Below are 20,446 nucleotides of genomic sequence, written 5' to 3'. Positions count from 1 at the left end.
GCCTAGTGGACTAACCTGACAGTGCCATCTTAGAGACATTTCACATCACCTATTTATAGATGATACTACTCTAACTGCCATGGTGACATCCTATGAAATCCTGAGATTGGCAGTTTAGGGATGGATGTTTAGCATTCTCAGCCAGAGAGCTCTAGTGCTTCACCAAACTGCATGTCCCAGGATTCCACAGATTTCAGCCATGGATGTTAAAGTGGAATCATTTTCTGCACTAACCAGGGTATTCTAGGGAAACTCCAGCCCTGCAAGTGCCCCCATTACCTTGGTCCTCACACCATGGTTGCTGTCTGCATGGGCATCCCACAGAGTTACCTGGTGCATCTGCCAGAAGATCTGGAGCAAGAGGTATATTTCTTTACAGCATTTAAGGCTGATATAGCCCGGTTCTAGTGCATAACATGTTGGACCACTCACACCAGAACCAGAGTTTGTGATGTGCATCATCCAAACAGAACTATACCAGAATGGGGGGAGGGACAGGGGATGGCCCTTTTGGCCTGTGCAGGCAAGGCCATCGTGCTATACTTAGAAAGCATGACAGGTCTCTTAATTTCCTATCATATCCCAACATTGACAGTGCATTAGAGACATTATTGGAAATTAAAATGGCAAGTAGACTCAGCTACTTCATGCTGCTCAAAACAGTGGGACGTGGGAATTGGGGAGGAATTAGTTAGGCTTAGAGCAGGTATATGTGGATGATCCAGCCAGGGTACTGTGGCCCTAGCAACTGTGTAAGAATGCCAAGTGCAATTGCCAGCCTAAGTTGCTTCACATGCTGGTCTATGACCCACCAATACCTCACATTTATTCATTAAATACTGCACCAGCCTGCAGATGGTATAATGTTTGGAAGCTGTTTGATACAAAAAGTGGAGGAAGAGGGAGTCCCTGCAGCTGTGAATGTAGGACATCAGGGAGAAACTAGTTGGCTCAGCTTACATCCTATGTGCTAATTTTCTACCTGCAGGATTGTTGCTTTTCAATGTGAAAGAGCACTGAAAAATGAGATTTTTCCATCTGACACATCACAGGTTTACAACCTAATTTCTATTTCTACAGCTACATGTAGATCAGGCCTCAGAATCTGCCTTCCAATACAGACCAATTTTATGCCATTCTCTGAAGATGCCAGCCACAGATGCTGGCAAAACATCAGGAATAAACTCTAGAACATGGCCACATAGCCCAAAAAACCCACAGAAAACTAATTTCATGTTTGCTTGTACAGCTTGTTCTACATATGGACTTCTTTATGCACTTCCAGAAAAGTGAACCAGAATATTGGTTTAATACTGCTGACCAACAGTTAACCTCATTTTGATTGCAGCCCCTTGAGAGTTGTTTGGAAGTTGGAATGAGCATTTATTGACAATACAATTCTATTGTCACTAACATCCAGTTTCCTCAATGTCTATTTTATTTGCATGGTTCAGCATTCAGAGAGTTAATCCTAAACATACTTTACTCCTGTACCAAAAAGTTTGTGGTTTGTGTTACAATGGCAAGAGAGAATGAGTCAGTTGGAAATCCAATCTTAACTTCTACACTGAGGAAAATGAGGTATGTAAACAAGACTATTTAAATGCTTTCTACGATTTAGAATTGAGTTCACATTAAAGCAATCACTTTTCTGCACATGCTAAACAATGAATAGATCTACTAAGTATATATACCAACAATATTGGTCACGAACCTACTTAAATCCTTCATTTGCATGTTAACTTAAGACTGCAAGTAGAATAAAGCTTTAGGACTCTGTGTCAGATTCAAATCTAACCGAAAACCATGGCTTCTCACAGCATGAGTAAGTCAAGGTGAGCTACAGGATGGCATGGGCCCATCCCAGGGACGTAGCTGAGATTTTGGGAAGGGGGGGTCTAGACTAAGTGCCACCATTATAATGGGGCTTGAGTGTGGCGGCGCAGCAGCACACACCATTCATTTTTCTAATGGAAGGGGGGGTCCGGACCCCAAGAACCTCCCCCTTGGCTACGTCCTATTTTTACTTGGCAGAGGAGGACGGTGGATGCTTCCAGTTTATTTCCAGACTGTTCCCTGGGACATCTGAAATTAGCTCTGGTTTACATAAACAAGAATTAGTGAAAATAAACCATGATATGAAATGATGGTTTTATTCTTCATTTATTCACTAGCCATTGTTTAAACAGTTTGAATAAACAGGGGATAGCTTAAAATGGTGCAAACACGTTTAATTCCCCCTTCATTGGAACAAAAGAAGAGGAGGGGATATCCTGTGGCTCAGTATTAAAATATCAGGAAAATGTGGATTCTTGTTATATCTGAATTACCATTTGTAAAGATTGAAAATTCTGAACTTGGTTAGTACCACAGTGGGAGCCTGTAAGAACTGCTCTGACCTTTATAAAAAATAGTTGAGTAAAGCATAACAGAAGCCTACTTTATAGACAAAACTTTTCCAACCCTGGGTCCTCAGATGTTACTGAATGGCAGCCCCCATCATCACTATTACCTATGCTGGCTGAGGATGGTGAGAACTACAGTCCAACACCACATGGAGACCTGAAGTTGGGAAAAGCTGTATAAAGGCTTTGGTTTTTTAGAAAGGTGAAGATGCAATGGTAGAGCCATCCTTATTCATGCTATACATATTCATATTTCCCTATTCTATTACAGCCCTTTGCTTTAGTCCATGTAGGTGTGAAGTAGCGATTGGGATGTAAGTGTGCATGTAAGCCCCAACCTCAAATGTCCCCACTGTTTGCAGCATTCTATAATTTGTATAGCTTTAGAACCACATTTGGTCTATCATTAATGCAGAAGTCCCATAACTAGAAATGTTGACAAGGCAGGCTGTCTAACCATAGGACTTCTGTAACTTGACTGAATTGAATGTAATTACACAGCCCTGCGAAGAACTTCATGTTGAATGTGCAACAGTCTGGATATGCCAAGGAGCACCCTGACTTCCACAACTGTTACTGTCAGGCATTCTTACCTTTGGATTCTGCATCCATGGATTCAACCAACCACAATTCAGAAATATTCTCACACACACACACACACACACACACACACACATCCAAAAAATAATCTTTGAGTTTACCATTTTATATAAGGGGCATCATTTTACTATGGCATTGTATATAATGGGACTTGAACCAAACCCAATAGATACCAAGGGCTCACTGTATGGCCTGACAGTTACTGGAAGTTCCACTTTCTTTCTCCATCTGTATATCTAGGGCGGGATACACACCGCCATTTAGTACGTATAGAATACGTACTAGGGTTAGGAAGGGGCAGTGCTTCCGCACCCCCCTAACCCTAGTACGTATTCTATACGTACAAGATGGCGGCGCCCCTTTCACATGGGCGCCGCCATCTTTGCGTATTGGACGCTGAGCGTCCGTACGCGTCGCGCCGCTTGTGACGTAGCGAGCGCGCCCCTGGCGCCTCGCTACGTCGCAAACGCGACGGTAAAAGAAGCTCCATTTTGGAGCTTCTTTTTCGGTCCGCGCGGGAGTCGGGCCGTCTGAAGGCTCCGGCTCCCCCGCGGACCTACTGGCGGTGGCGGCAGACCGCCGCAAATCGGCGGTATGTACCCCGCCTAAGAATGTACATTTTGGCCTATTTTATTTTCCCATATAAGAATTAACCATTTTATTTATTCATTCATTTATTTATTTTTCTCCTTGCTGGCTAAGATTGCAAAATATTTTTGCCAATTTTAATTTTTTTGCAATTTTTTTGCAATTTTTTTGCAATTTTTTTGCAATGTTTTTGGTTGTACAAAAGGTTTTTAGGCAAAAAATGGCTTTGTGTAAAATTCAACTTTTTGGACAGGAAACTACATAATTTGTATGAATTAGATTGTTTTCTGCACAATAAGTTTGTTTTTATTGCCAAAAGAGGCTCTAAATGGAGGGGGGAATCTCGTGATAGTCAACTATTTTCTTGACAGACTCAGTTGAAGTGTCAAGGCTTCTTCATTTGTCAGGGACAAGAAAATAGGTGAATACTCCTTTTGCCTCTAATATCAACCATAAAAAAATAACTATCAGTACAATAGTTTTACATGTACCACTTCCAATATTCTTTTGAAATTTAAAAAATGAAAACTGTTCTGTCTCCAACTTTTAAAAAACCAAGGTTTCCACTTTCTCAGATTTAACACAGAAAAATGAAAGTGTCTCAGCTTGGTTATCTTGAAAATGTTTTGGGTTCCAAAGATCTCTCACTCTGGATTCCCAGTTGGCTAAACCCAGCCGCTATGTCCATCTGTGCCTTTCCACCATTCTCTACATAATTGAAGCAATCCACCTGCCATTTTGCCATTTTACCAACTGTGATGTTGTGCATGCCCAGATGTGACAGCTTCTCATTACAGTCTAGACTTCCATTGTCTTTCAACAAAACAATATTAGGTACCTCTGCAATCCATGTAACATCCTCATTTCAGTTACAACAATCACCATTTGGGCCTTTTACCAATTCATGGTCTCTGTTTTTTAAAATATATATCAGTTATACTTTTTGCCAGTTCTACTGGGGAATGATGAATACTAAGCATGCATTATTAACACATTGATTTCTTTAGATTAAAATTCCTTCCCCATCTTACATAATTTGTCACAAGAGTCATGAACCATACATGAAAAAATGGTTTGTATAAAATTAAGCCTTTTGTCTTAAGCTGCTTTTTAGGGTGAGCATCCTAGGAATCTTCTAGGTCTATTGATATGCAATATGCAAGCCCTTTTGAACAGGCAATTTAAAGATTTTGGCAGGTTTCAGACAAAATCTACAATACGTGTTGGCAATGTACAATCTCAAAATTAATTCCATTATTTTTGCAAAGTCCCCCCACTCTTTAAAATAGGTTTTACTTATTTTTGTTCTTTCCTCAATTTTTTTGCTGTAGTAGATCAGTTTAGATGCCAACTCGAACTGTTATAAAGATATATAATACCCTGTGTTGCTTTTAAGACATCCCTCTCTCCATCCATCCCTTTATTTATACCCTCCTTTTTTGGGAGACTAAGAGGCTCGACAGACTACTCCTGTCTTTATGATGCAGGATCGGGGCCACGGCAACTATATACTGCGGCCCTGATATTGCATTTCCACAGCGCAAAAAGGAGCTGCAAAAAGCGGCTCCTTTTTGTGCACTGGAAAGGGTACCATAACCACCAGCTCCAGGGCTTTTCGGAACACCTTTGCAACTGTGTCATATAGATGCAGTGCCGGAGGAGCGCTGTAATGCTGCCTGCCGTATGGTGTGTGGTGCCATGCCAGCCTGGAGGCAGAGTCAGGGCATGCGTCATGTGGGCAGCCTTATTGGCCAGTCTGTACAGCCCCTAAGATTCATGGTATTTTACAAAAGACAGAAAATTACAACAAAAACACACATAACTTGAAAATAAAACAGTATTATAAAAACAAAAACAAAAAATATTTACAAAATTTAAATATTACATTAAAGCAAAGAATAAAACCAGTATAGCACCATAAAAAGCCATTCTCTTGTTAACAACACTTCCCAAAGACTTGCTGGAATAAGAAGGTCTTCACCTCCAGCCAAAAAGAAAGCAGAGAAGGAACCATCCTAACCTCCCTAGGGGCTCTTTGCTGAGGAGAGGAGGTGTGCGAATAACACAAAGGCAAAATTGGCAAAAAAAGACCACAACTTTATTGAATACAGCAACAGTAAAAGAGGGTTGGCCTGAAAACATGAGGTCTGGATCTGACATCCACTAACTTGCGTTGGTCGATGAACCGAAATGCCTGGTCACGACCAGGCTTTGGGATGACAGAGAGGTAACCAGCTTAAAGTGTGCTCGCCACTTAAAGAGCCAGCTATGCGCATAAACGCATCTTCGCCCCATGTCACTGGGGAACGCTGAATCAATGTTGCCCCCGCACTGGCGACATCGCTAGCCCTCAGCACCCCCGGGTCCCGGTGGGTCTCCTGATCCAGTGCTCTGCAGCATGGGAAACCACATCCATCAGATCCGAGACCTAAGCTGCCACCACAGGAGACCTCCTCTTAAGAAAGTTGTGACAAAGAGCACAAGCAAAACAAGGGTGGGAGGTTGGGGAGCTGGCATAAAATGGTGCCGTGAATCGGGGTGTCCCGGGCCTATATAGGCCCATCTACCTATGATTGGCCAGGAAGCTGGGGTAAACCCGCCCCACACCCAATGAGGAGCCAAGGCTCCGCAAATTGGCGAATCGGGGCCACTTCCACCCTTGCAAGGGAGGCCCAGCCACATGGAGCTTGCACGCTCACTCCCAGAGGACTCTGGGAGTTGTACTCAAGGCCCCATGTGGGTTGTGAGTGCCACAGCCGCCGCTGGAGACACCAGAGACATCTTTTGCCCCAGAATTTGCAAGACCACTCTGTAGTGACATGGGGCAGCTGTCAAAACATGCATCCTCACTGTTGTGTAATGCCACTGCCAAGGGCATGGGTTATTCCCTCTGAGGTCAGAAACAAAGTGCCCAGACATGTGATCCATGCTGGGTACCTTGTGTCTGACCTCAAGGGGTGTGACTTTAGCCAATGGTGGCAGCACTGAATGACAGCAGGGACACATGTGTACACAGCCTGCCATCATCACTGTGGAGTGCAGAACAATAACAGGGGGGATCCAGGGCAGCTCCTGAAGCACCTTGGAGTATTCTGGCTGATGCAGATGAGTCCTAGCAAGGGAGTTCCTAGAGAAGGCCTTCTTGGGCATTTCCCCCAAATAATTAACAAAATTCCTAAGATATCCTCTTCTACAGAGCTATTAAAAATACAACAGCCAAGGACGTGTTCAACCACCATTTGGACTATTCTTCCCGGACTCTGGCTCTTCTTCTGCTGACCTCTGACCAATTTTCCATCTATCTTCCTCCACTAACTACTGGGCTTCTTTTGGTTTGCTGCTTTCTCTCTAGGCACCTGCTTCTTAAGCTCCACTTCTCTTTATTCCCTGCTCACTCTAGGATCAGAAAAGTTCAGTCAATGCCATTATGGCAGTTCGGTAAATTACTGCCAGAGAATTCACCACTGTTATCAGTGGCACTGTGATCAAGGATGTAATGTGAAGGTGCTTTGCTATGTATTGTGTGTGTGAGAGGGTTGGATTTCCTCAACCCCAGAATCATTCAATATGTCTGGCTCATATATGAGGCTAGTAAACAACAACAACATTCTTTTCTCAGGGTCATGCATAAAATTCACAATGCATGGATTCCATCTTCAGAATCATTTCCAAGATTAATATCCAATTAGTTTTTATGTAGCACAGGTAAAACCCTGCCCCAACTCCACATATGCTCTGCAGTTGATCCAAGAAAAATGAAACAGAAATGAACGGCAGGAAGGGGGAATGAAGCAGTAATGGTACAATTTAGGAAACTGTTGCTATGCATTAATAACTGTTTGCTGCCAAAGATAGAAAGGTTTGCAGTAGCAATAAAACACAGCTTTTGTGTTCACCTGACCCCTTTCTGCAGCTAATGCTTTGTTCCAAAAGTTGCAGAGGGATTGTTTAGCTAGCTTAGGTTTGTACAGCCTCCATGAAAATGCTGTAACAGGGCCTTCCCAAGGCATTTTGCTTCCTGGTGCAGAGACACAAATGATGTTTCTTACTTGTCCAGATCAAGGTGCATTGTACTCAATGGCGTTCTTAGTGTTGGTGTCACCTGGACCAGGAGACCAGCCTTTAGATCTAAGGCACTGGAGAAGGTCGGGGTGGCAGGCCCTTGCTTGCTTGCCCCTCCTTCTCTGATGCCCTTTCTCCCTTGGCCGAGAGAGCAAGGGCAGCAGAGAAGGGCAGGTGCCAGTGGCAGTACCACATACAGGAGGAGAAGGGCCCAACTGGGTGTCACCCTTCATCTCAGGTGTCACCCCATGCGATCCGCACCTCTTAGTGCACCCCCTAAGCTGTCCTAAGTGCCAGCAAAGTTATTCTAGCACAAGAAGCAGAAAATCCCACAAGTTCCCCACTTCCTCCTGGCAATAAATATACAATGATAAAATAATGATGATGTTCTGGTCTTTTATTGGCACTAGTGGCAGGGCCCGTCTTGTTCTCAAACACTGAACTGTCTCATAGATATGGCAAGTTGTAGAGTCAGCTCAGTTTTACATATGAGCTGGGGACCAGGTGTTTCAACACTAGACACACAGGTACATGTTTGCACATGAGTGTTTGTGTGCTGTGTGGGAAGGTATACTGTTGTCTTACTGGATCGTGATCTTCAGATGACAGGCTCATCAACTCAATGGATCTGCCCCCAGAACACAAGTAAAGCTAATAAGAAGACTCCTGAATAAGTGCAGCATGGGTCAAAATGACCTGTAGGAGGGGTGGAGGGACCAGCTGGAGAGCGCAGCACATGAAGAGAGGTTCACGCATCAGTTGCCTCTCTGTGCTATCTTTTAATTTCAGTCTGTAGGTTCTGTGTGACAACTATAAAGTGATTCTGCAGTTTATTAGCCAAACCAGTCCCATTTTCAAACCTTTCAAACAGAATGCTGATTCTTTCAAATTAAACCTGCCATGTTAAACTCTCTCTCTCTTTCCAGGCCTGATTGCCAATTGTTTGCCTTCTTTTATGTCTGACATTGAGCTGCTTAACTGAATTGTTTCTCTGCATATTGACAAGGTGGAACAATTACACAGAACATTTGTTCTGCACATTCCAGTTGTTTTATTTCACAGCTTCCTTTCAAGAATTATAGTGTACAGTTAAGAAAGGGGGCCGTATCCAGAAATACAGATCTTATGTAGACATCATCTAGGGTTTATAATTTGAAACAGGCATGATTCCCCATCCTTATATATATATATATTAGAGACTGAGGGTTCTTTGCCATTTGCCAGCTAACCTGTATCTATTTGGCATGCCCTCTCATTATCTTTTGTTTCCAAATGGACACTTTCTTGAGAGTCAGATACACTGAACACATAGAGACGACTTTGAAGGCGTATCAATCATGGCTCCCAGAGCTTTTGGTCAGTTACTGCCAGCTAAAGTTCCATCAGTGGAAATATAAATTTTGGATTGTTTTTGTCCCCAAAAAGGGGGGGGGGGGCAATGCATTTATTTATACTTGCACTTTACACTTGTTTTCATTTACTTTTCATTTGCCATTTTAAAGCCCATCTTTCCAGTTTAGAGAGAACTTTTTGGAATTGTTCACAATCTTATTTTGTTCTAACCATCCTAAAAAAAATTATTCTCCTCAGCAAATATCACTTTACATGCCCAAATTCCAGGTTTTGCATCAGGTGATTTTCTGTATCTCAAGGATGGTAGATAATACAGGTTTTACTCTTTCTTTTTTGCTGGAAAATAAGAGATGTGCTCTGGTGATGTTGTGGAACAAAATGTTGATAAGCTGTGCTGTTGTTAAAAAGGCTTTTATTTATCTTGCTGACACATTTTGGGAAGACTCTTCTTCAAGAGCTATTTATCAAGGCCGGTGTAGGGACGGAAGGGCAGCTGGTTCCCCCAAAGGTTTTCTCTTGCCAAGTTTCTCCTCTCATTGTCCAATGGTGTCCTGACGGCAACTCTGCAAGATTTCCACACTGACAACAGTAGAGACACCTGGAGTGTGGAAGTCTTGCAGATTCACCGTTGAGGCTCTTTTGGCCACTGAGAGGAGAAACCTGGCAAGAGAAAACCTCCAGGGGACCCCTTGCCCTTCCAGTGTTTTTGCCCCCTTTCCTTTTTTCCCTGATATTATGTGTGTGATCTTGTTATCTTTCTCCTCCACAGCTTTGTTTTTGAAATAGTGGAGCAGATGTTTTCACTGCTTTGTAAAAATGGACCTGAAAATTGGCAAAATTAATAATTACTTTCTGCCAAAGGAGCCTTCCACCTTAAAAACAGTTTTGGGGTCCTATACCATTGGTGGTACTCTATTGAAGTTGTTGTCTTACCAAATTGGAAAGGCATACTTCCTCTGATTAGTTATAATCAGAGCTGTTTATCATCTGTGCTAAAGAAAACAAAATTCTGTACTCAGGTAATCCAAATTTTGCACCACAGAAAGTCAAAGTCCACTTTGAGTATCAAATTACTAAATTTAAGAAGCCTGTCATGCACATACACACACTCCTCTGGTGGGCCATGCAAACATGCCTGATGCAACTGGAAGAGATGTCTTACTATTTGATGCCTCATTTTTAAATTGTGGGTTTTATAATTTATAATTTATTTATTTAATTGTGTTCTATCATTGTTGTTGTTTAGCTGAAATGGGAGGCTAAGGGGATTGTGTTGTTTTATCTTATGTGCATATTATATTGCTATTGTTATTAATGTATTCTGTGGCTGTAACCTGCCTCGGTCATCTGTGAGAAGCGGGCTATAAATAAATTTATTATTATTATTATTATTATTATTATTATTATTATTTCCAGTTTTGACGCCTATTTTTCATCTTTATTTTTCCTTGTTGTAGCAGTTTTGAGCTCTTGGGGGTAAAAAAATTACCCCAAAATAAAAATGGGAAGGACCCATGGCCTAAACAACAACAACAACAACAACAACATAGCCTAAACAACAACAATGTGGTGCTGGTGAGGGCACCCTGGCAGGGCTCACTTTGCTTGTTCCTTGACTAAAACTCAAAGTGTGGGGGTCCTATATTATTTAGTTTGCAATTTTATGATGGCTGGGAAGGCATCCTGGGGGCCATAAAATATTTAGGTTTTCTCTTCTTGAGGGTAGAGAAAAGGGTCTGACCCTGGAAGGGGAGACCTCAATTTGCAACCTATCCTGCCATGCTGCCATAGTAATCACCATGGTCTTTTGCCTTTCTGTGTTAGAAGCAGTAAAAATAAGGCATTGCATGGGGTTGGGGAAAATATACATCAACCATGAAGCAATATTGTTTGCCTTTTCATACTGGTTTTCATTGCCCATTGTCAACTTCCAAGTTTGAATTTTAGGCCCCATCATGACAAAATGTCTGCCACTGCTGTGTCAGACCATTAAATCTGTAGAACGAGGGAGGGAGTAACCATTCTCACTTTCTTTGACCATAAATATAAACAAGGCTGCTGTCACTGCCAGCTGTAGATGATTTTAGAAGGCACTTTCTTTGTTGGATACTTTCCGGCTCTATTTTTGGTTTTAATTAATTACTGGAGCCACTAACACATCAGGAGTCCTCTCCAATCTCCCTCTTTATGTGTAAATCAAATATCAAATGTGCCAAAGCTAAGAGGAGCCAAATGGTGGGAAAAGACCTCCATTTCTCAATTGATAGTAAGACTGAGATATTATATAGATGGATTCTGCATTCACTTGACCTTTGCAGGCAGAGATTTCAGACAAACCTTCAACTGACCAGGCACAATCCAGAGACCATATATCTCTATACTAAGGATTTGATGGGCGGCAACATTATCTCCCTCCACAACTCAAAATACAATGTCGAGAGTGATGACAGTAGTGTGTTATTATGTATGTCTGTAACACCTACATTTTAAATAAAATATGAATACATACTACTATGACCTGCTAAAGTCTGCAACAAGTTGCCTAAAGCCCATTAAATTACGTTTCAGTTCTGTTGCCTCCTGCTGTATAGGATTCTGGACAAATTCTGCAAATTACCATCTTCTCTTATCTGGTGCCTTTCTTTTCAGTAGTAACTCTGCCCTAATACGGTACCAGTTTCACTGACAGACATTATACCCTCAACATTTCACAAATCAAAACTGGGACATGTGTGGCGAAGCAGTGTAGTTGAGATGACAAAAGGTTTGAATGACAAGGCACACACACTCTAGGAGAGGTTGTAGCAGATTGCTTTTGCTTGAGCCCACATGGAAGGCAAGAATCTGCCCTGTCCTCTCTTCTCATCCTTTCTGGGGGCCTGAACAGACAGGCCAAAATAAAGCTGCTTTGGGTCACTTTGGATGTATACTTTTTAAATGTTGCATGAGTTCTAACAGGCAGGAAGCCGTGCCAAAGCCGTGCCAAAGCCACGCTCCAGTCCTAAGGACTAGAGCGCAGCTTTGTCACAGCTTCTGGCCTCTTAAGATGCATGTGTCATTTAAACAGCATACCTCCAAAGTGACCCGAAGCAGCTTTACTTTAGCCTGTCTATTCAGGCCCTGAATTAACTAAATGCAAATTACATTTTTATTCTGAATTTATTTTTCAGCAACTGAAGTAAACTGAGGACAATGGGGGAAAGTAGGAGAGGAGAGAGAAAACAGGACAATTTGAAAGTAGTTGAAAATTTGGGTTGGCAGAGGATTAATTGGGACTGTCCCTGCAAAATTGGCACAGTAGGAGGATATGAGATATGATCCAAAGATGCCATAAGGAGAAGCAAGGTGAAAGCTGGCCAACATCATTCTTGGAAAGTTTTTGGGCAATTGGCTACAACCCTAAGAGCACTGACACTGCCAAATGAAACATAGCCAGGTATTCTTTTCCTGGAAGATCAAACAAATAATTTTTGGGTGGAAAACAGCTTCAAAACAAACCTACCTTCACACAGCCTTTACAGTGTCAGCTCCATCCAAAATTAAGGTTAGCAACAATGTTTGTTAAAAGCCAACAGAACAGCAAATTATTTTTCAATTTATAAGCCTTCTTAGCTATTCTTCTATTAAAAATTGCCCAAAGTGACAAATAAATCAAACTATACAGATATACAAAATATCAAAATATTAGACAACAAAAAATCAGCATATAAATGCATAAAAAAGTAACAGCCCATTTTGAATGTACTAGTAATATGCATGTTTTTATTGATCAGTCGCAGAAAGCAGTCAAGTGGCATGTCAGGCATTCCTAGAGAGTCACTTCGTTTATATGGGTGCCATGACTAAAAAGGCCCTGCTACCTGGCAGCTGAATAACTTCAAAGTCTTGAATCCCATGACAATGTTATTGTGTTTTCTATGTGCCATCAGCATTTTCTCACTTTTATGGAACACAGACAATTGAATGAAATTAAAATGCTGGGTGGCAGCAAAGCACAACCTTTCCATGCCCACCTATGCAGCAGAAAACCAGGCTTATGTTCTTCTGCCTCCCTTTTCTCTCTCTGTTCTCTTCTTTTATGATTCCTGTTCAGCACTAACCATAGTTTGCCATAAAGTCTAAGCTGACAGGCAGTGGTTAGCATTGCTTCCCAGGTAAAAATAGTAAACTATGATTCATGGGTTTCTGATTGTAATATGGAAGGAAAGTGCTTATCATATTTCCCCACTGTGGACATAATAGTGAAATATGGTTGGTGGTAAATAGGAAACTGAATAGAAATTGTGCATGAGATGTGGGAGAGGAAGAGAGACACACTGATTGGTATCAATAATGTTAAGTCCTAACATGTCAACTTTAAACCATGAATGAATTTACTTTGTCCATATTAAATATTATGGGGGAATTTGTTTTTTCAGGTTATGATAATCATTTGTAAAACTCACTGAATAGTTACATTTGGAAAAAAAAAATCTAAAATTACTGGAAATGGCCCCCAAGCCCTAAATTTACTGCCCCCAAATTTACAAATTAAAACAGCACAAGATACAGTAGTACAAAATTAGTAATTTCAGTGTTTAATGGCTCAAATAAAAAATGTTAACTTTGTTGCTGAAAATGTTAATGAATTACTGTATGAACTCATGCATAAGTCTAGAAATGTTAGTCAAAAAATTGACCAAAAAAAGCTGAACCGACTTTATCCATGGGTCAATATAACTGATGTGCTTTAATTCATATAAAAGCAAAGGAACCATCCCTTTAAAGGCAAGAGCATAATCTGTCCTGGGAACACTGACCCCGCTCTACTCTCTCATCCCTCCAGCCTCTAGTATGAGTACAAACAGTTATGCCTGCTGGGTTTTTTAAGTTCTTTGCTTCATCCTTCAGATCCTTTATTACATGCCCCTAAGTTTTACCCTCGACTTACCCACAGGTCACATCAAAATCCATAATTTTGGCCCCAAAACCAGCCCTCGACTTATACATGAGACTGACTTACAGTTGAGTATATACAGTAGTACTAACAATGTAATACATAACAACATATTTAGCAGCTCTGAGGAGAATAGTGAGGAGTTTTGCAGCTTGTTCCCTGGCCACAAAGCAATAATTTTGACAATCAAAGGAGCCCTTCTGTTTTAACAAGTACCTGATTTACTTTAATAGCTACTTTCAGCAACCTTATAGGATCTTCTGTGTAATGTGGAGCAAGAGACTGATTATAAGACCCATAATCTGGGACTGTAGGGGCCATAATTTCATGGAGGAACCTCAAACTTTGGTTAAAGATGATAATGCTATTCTGCTGAAATTTCACTGCTCTGACAAAATTCAGGTAAAATATCTAGCCATCACTCTTTCCTTCTTGGGGACCAGAAAGCTCTGCTGACATTTGTTATGTGTTTATATATGCATGTGTGTGTATATATATGTGCTGAGGGAGTTTTTCAGGAAGGCAAAAAAGCAATGCAGTTTTGATTAACTTGTCAAGAACTCAGATTTGTTAAACTCTGCTGAGCCTTGGTCTAATTTAACTCTGAAAACAGTTGAAATTTGAAATTCAATGACTCAGAGTTTCCAAGTAGCACTGAATAGTACAGCAGGCCTGGTTCTGTCAAAAAAGCAGAGGCAGTTTTATACACATGTGGTATATATAAAAATGCACAGTTTATTCATTTATATCAGTGCACAGTTTTTGGACTAGAGTTATAGATGCAGTTTTTTCACTCCCTACATGTCCATTTGCCATTTGTCCATGCAGAACTAACGTGGTGCAGTGGTTTGAGCACTGGACTTATGGAGATCAGGGTTTGATTTGCTGCTCTGTCATAGAAACCCACTACGTGACCTTGGGTGAGGCACCTACTCTTAGCTCCAGAAAAACCTGTGGTAGGTTCACCTTTAAGTCACCATAAGTTGGAAACAACTTGAAGGCGCACAATAACAATGCTCATTTTGGCTAACAATCCAATAAAGTTTTTGCCTGAACTATATAAAAATATGTTGTAATTGTGGAACATTATGAAACCATTCCATGTTTATTAAGTATTGTTTGTTAAATATCGTTGTCTTTTTGTAATACTGAAAATCATTTGCAGATACTTTTAAAAATGTATAACTAAGAGTAAGGGGAAACAGCAAAATTGGTTGACAAAAAATAGACCTCACAACATCTGCAAATGTTTTGTTAGGGGTGTGTGTGTGTGTGAAGCACCCTAGGAATCATTTAGCTGAAGGATGATATAGAAACATACTAAATAAATGCAAATCTAACCCTTGAATGGTTTGGTCTGAGTGACTTGAGAAGGTTAGGATGGTGTGTTGGCATCCCTCCGGAAAGACAGAGGCCCACTACATTTGAACAGTGTTTATCCTCTTGGTAGCAGCAAGTGGAACAGCCTGATGGGGCTCAGAAGGATTTGACTTTGAACCCACTGAATCCAAAGCCACTGTATTTCACTGCTGTTGTTGTTGTCTGCCCTTGAGACAGCCTCAACTCATGGTAACCCTGTGGATGAGACATCTCTTCCACTGCTCTGCCTAAGTTTTGCAGACTCATGCCCGTGGCCTCTCTGATTGAATCCAACTACTGTATCTGGTATGTGGCCTTCCTCACTTTCTACTGCTCTATACCTTTTGTACCATTATCATCTTTTCTAATGAGTTGTGCCTTCTCATGTACGACAGCCCCAGTTTGATCATTTTGGCTTCTAGGCTTGATCTGTTCAAGGATCCATTTGTTTCTCTTTTTGGCTGACCACAGCACTCTTCTCCAGCACCACAGCTCAAATGAATTCATTTTCTTTTTATCCATTTTTTTTTCCACTGTCCAGCTCTCACATCTATAGATAATGCTGGGGAATACCATGACCTGGGCAATTCTAACTTGAGTACTTAGTTGTATATCTTTACTCTTTCAAAACATTTCTAGCTCTTTCAAGGCTGCCGTCCCGTTCACAAGTCTCTTTCTTGTCTCTTGACTGCAGTCTCTGTTCTGAACAGTGTTTGATCCAAAGTATGAGAAATCTTTAACTATTTCTATTTCCTGATTGTCTAGTTTGAATTTATGTAGGTCCTCCAAAGTCATTATTTTTGTTTTCTTTATACCCAGCCCATCAATTTCTCTAGTCCTCCAGCTGGAATATGTAATCTCCCACTTGCACCCTTGCTTTTGAGAGAAGAGGGGAGCTGGAAATACAGATCCAAAATACACACACACTGTTCTGGCCAATATGAACTGGCACGATTGAGGATGAGACAGTAGATCTTCCCATCTCAGAACCACTTAGAACTGCTTGGATAAACTATCAACAGAGTATGAAAAATACTTCAATTTATTATAGGGCAATATGAGTTGATGATCAGGGGCGCTTTCATGATACAAGTAGAATCATAGCAGTATAATTGTGTAACTGTCATGGCAACATCCTATGGAATCATTGGATTGGCAGTTTAGGGAGAGTTTTTAAGAATTCGAAGCCAGTGAACTCCAGTGCCTTCCTAAACTATAAACCCGAGGATTCTATAGGATGCAGTCATGGCAATTAGAGTGGAATCATAGTGCTATAATTAAGTGTGAAAGGGATCTTTGTTCACCATACTCCTGTCAGATATAATGTTAATGCCGTCAGACAGTATTTGTTTACCGTGTCACCTATGCATTATTGATAATGGTTTTTTTTTTGCTGTATTATAAAAAATAGTTTAAAAATGAACAGAATATTAGTCTGCAACATTATCAAAGCTAGTTTTCATCTTTATTCCCAAACACGTACTGCAGCATTAGACCAGATGATGTATTATTTTAATTCCCTCCTTATACATTCCATCTTTACCCTTCTCTATCTCTTTAATTCAACTAGTGGCAAACAAATATAGGGATTCTGATTCTTAGGTGGTGCCACAGAAAAGGGAATGTTAGCATGTCATGTCATGCCTTGCAAAAAGGTGTACTTTTTGAAATTCTCTCTTATACATGTAAAAGTGTAGTGTAAAGCAGCATTACTCTTCCATCAGTGGTATTTCTATGGCTCTTGTTTTTCTTGCTCCTTTTTCTAAAAACATTTAGTCTTTTGTGAAATTGAGAAATCTTGTCTGAAGGCTGATAGTGTGTGTGTGTGTGACTACTGTAGTTTTCTGTGGCCTGGACTATTTTTGAAATATCAGCTTCAACTGGCACACCAACTATGACTCTGCTTAGAGTCCTGCTTTTCTTATCTATACCCTGGTAATCTTCAGATTGGGTACTGCAGTACATTGTATGTATATGGGAAGTCTGAACTTTGTGGCAAGACCACTAACTGAGTGACATGAGTGCATCATTCTGGCTTGACACTGGCACCCACTCCATTTCCAGGCCTCTCACAGCTTGGACTTAGCTACTTGAAGGACTGACTCTCTACATGAAATCTTTGTAGGCCCTTCTCTAGTATGTGAGCTAAATGAGAAGCAGATGGATGAGAAGAAATGGCCTTTTCAATGGTGGTACCCTGGCTGTAAATGACTCTTCCAAGAGAGATTTGTTTGACCCTCCTCTCAGTGTCATTGTAGTACAACCTGGAGATCACCTAGAATTTTGTTACAGGCCAGCTATGAATGCTACAAGAAAGGAGAGAAAGGAAGAAATGTGCACACCATAGCCAGCCTCTATCTCATACCCTCATGGGGTGGGGGAACACTATCATCTACGGTCGGCCCTCCATATCCACGGATTATTTATCCACAACTTGAAAATATTCCCAAAATATATACATTCCAAAAAGCAAACCTTAAGTTGAAATAAGGGACACTATTTTACTATACCATTGTATACAGCGGTACTTGCACATCCATGGATTTTGGTATCCATGATGGTTCCTGGAACCAAACCTAAGTGGATACCAAGAGCCCACTGTATTTATTTCTTCCAGAATTGTTATTCAGATAAGCTTATCAGACATCATTTCCAGTCCGATCCGGGCATGGGCTGGGATCGAGATGGAACAGAATGAAATGGGTGTTATTGCGGGAATTTTGCTGCTGATTTCTTTGAGAGTCCCCAAGCCATTCCCCAGCCATGCTTTGCTGATGATTTTGAAGAATGGAAAGCTTCTATTCTTCAAAATCAGTGGCCATAGCACAGCTGGGAAACAGCTTGGAAATAGCTTGGGGTCTCCCAGTAGCATTGGCGGCAAAATCCATGAGATAAGACCCATTCTCTCCCATTCCACTCCGTTCCATTCCAATCCCAGCCAGTTCCTCGGATCAGGCTGGAAATGACGTCTGATAAGCTTAAAAGAGGCTCACAACAAGATCCATTATAAGTGAAATGATATTAAAACACAAACAAATTATGTTATTAAAAATTGAAATAAAAAATAATTTAAACGTTTCACCAGCCTCACTGTGGGAAACCAGTTGTTTTCTGTTCAAGATTTCTATTCTTGTAACATTTCAAGATTTCCCATCCAGATCTGCATATTTGGTTTATATCCCTCTACATCTCAGTTTTGCCAACATTTATCACTGCCAACATATTCACACAAAGGTTGTGTCATTCCTGCTTATACAAAGAGTATTTTGTGAGAATTTTTAAAAAAAAAGATACAAGGAGAAAGGGGGTAGTTCTCCAAAGGCCCTGAATTCAGGCATTGTTAATGGCAAACATGACTATCTTTATGGAACGGACAATTTAACATTAAGCAGAGGAAAAACATAGAGGGAAATTAAATGGAAATGTCCATCTGCGTCTTCAGATTTTGCATTGTTGTGACTGGAGAGTGCAATTACCAGCAAACTGACAGGCACTGACCTCTAGCCTTGCCTCTAGGTCTTTGATGTGCTGTTGACTGTTCACATGCTCTGACTGAAGCTTTTCAATGGCTCCACTGCTGTTAGCCTCTTTGAAGATGAGCTGTTAGAGGAAAAGGATGATTCTTTATAAAGGTGAAGGAAAAGTAGTCCCAACAAAGAGAGAATGGAAAGACATTACTAAGTGCTTTAATCTCTAGAGTGCTGCCCAATTGTGTCGGTGGTAATGCTTTAGCAAAACAGCCGTCTCTTTCAACCAAGTGTGTATGAGGGGAGAGATAAGAGGATCCATCCATACATTAAAAAAATCCCACTCTATGAACAATAATGTTTAGAAAAAGCTACCAAAACTGCTGTACTTTTATCTACCTCCAAGGCCTGCCCAACTAGTGATCCATGATGCTCAATGCAGCTCATCAACCAGTTATGGCAATCCAACAAGAATGCAAATATTATCTTGTCCATGCACTATATTAAGTACATAGTGTACAGCTCAGAGTTACTACCTTTTTACTCACAAGTAAGTACAGTGGTCCACTCTTTCTCAGGCCTACTGTGTATGGGTAGAGAGGGTGAAGTCCATTGATACCAATGGAGGGGCATTTTGTATTTTACTACTCATGGTAAGAGAGAAAGAAGGAACTTAGAGCAGGAGCCTCACTTTAGAGCAGGAAGCCATGAGTTGGAATATTGTTAACAACAACAACATTTTTAAATTATTTTTTTATTATAAGTAAACAACTATGTACAAGACATATCACAACAATAAAGCAAAATAAAATAATTCATCTCACAACTTTGAATTATGTTGTGGGTCTCCTTCTTGGGTTCTGTTCAATGTAAGTGGTCATTTTAAAGTTCAGTGCTGTCTTTGTGTAAATCTAGTCCAGAATGTCTGTCCAAAGGTTCAGATGAGAGGGAGGTTGTCTCCTCTTGTTTCTGTCTTTGTTTACAAAGTCAATGAATGGGAACCATTTGTCTATGAAAAGTCCTGATTTTGGTCCTCCTGAATAACTTGCCATTCTGTCAGACAGCTTTTCAAGTAACCATAAACCCCATACCTTTTCCCACCACATATCTAAAGATACCACTCCTGTTTCCCAACATCTGGCACTTTCTACATGGGCTGCTGCAATGAAGAAATCTCCAAGGTTTTTATGTTTCAAATTTGAGTTCGTGTCTACATATATTGATAACAAAAGCATTTCTGGGCATGACTTTACTTCTTGGTTGGTAATCAGTGAAATTTGTTCAAGTATCAAGTGCCAAAATGTGTTTATTTTGGGGCAGTCTAGCTACATGTGTAGAAATGTGCCAGTATCATTACAACCATGCCAACATTTGGAGGAAAGGTTTGTAACCATTCTGGCTAGCTTCACTGGAGTCAAATACCACTTGTGCATAATTTTCAAGGTGTTTTCTCTAATCAATGCTGACCTGGATGTAAAAGGGATGAAAGACCAAACTGTAGTACATTTTGAAATGGGAATTGAAAGATTCAAGATATGATTCACTAGAAAAGACAATCATGCTTGGTAAAGTGAAGGGCAGTAGGAAAGAGGAAGTCCATACTACTGATGGCTAGGCTCAGTCAAAGAAACCATATCCCTGAGTCTGCAGGGCTGTTGATGATTGTATGATTTGGA

General features: G+C 40.8%; 1 protein-coding gene across 3 annotated transcripts in view; it reads right to left on the bottom strand.

The window, feature by feature from the left end:
• Positions 1-20,446, bottom strand: part of LMNTD1 (lamin tail domain containing 1) — a 235,100-nt gene that overhangs the window by 86,951 nt on the left and 127,703 nt on the right. For all 3 annotated transcript variants that reach the window (XM_089524667.1, XM_089524668.1, XM_089524669.1), the window contains exon 4: positions 18,802-18,903. In XM_089524667.1, coding sequence (XP_089380793.1) covers positions 18,802-18,903 — 102 coding nt within the window. The remainder of the gene's footprint in view (positions 1-18,801; positions 18,904-20,446) is intronic.

This window comes from Sceloporus occidentalis, unplaced genomic scaffold, assembly GCF_023333645.1.
Source record: "Sceloporus occidentalis isolate IW3139 unplaced genomic scaffold, rSceOcc1.0.p SCAF_5, whole genome shotgun sequence".
Classification (NCBI taxonomy): domain Eukaryota; kingdom Metazoa; phylum Chordata; class Lepidosauria; order Squamata; family Phrynosomatidae; genus Sceloporus; species Sceloporus occidentalis.
This window is presented reverse-complemented; position numbering and strand designations above follow the sequence as displayed.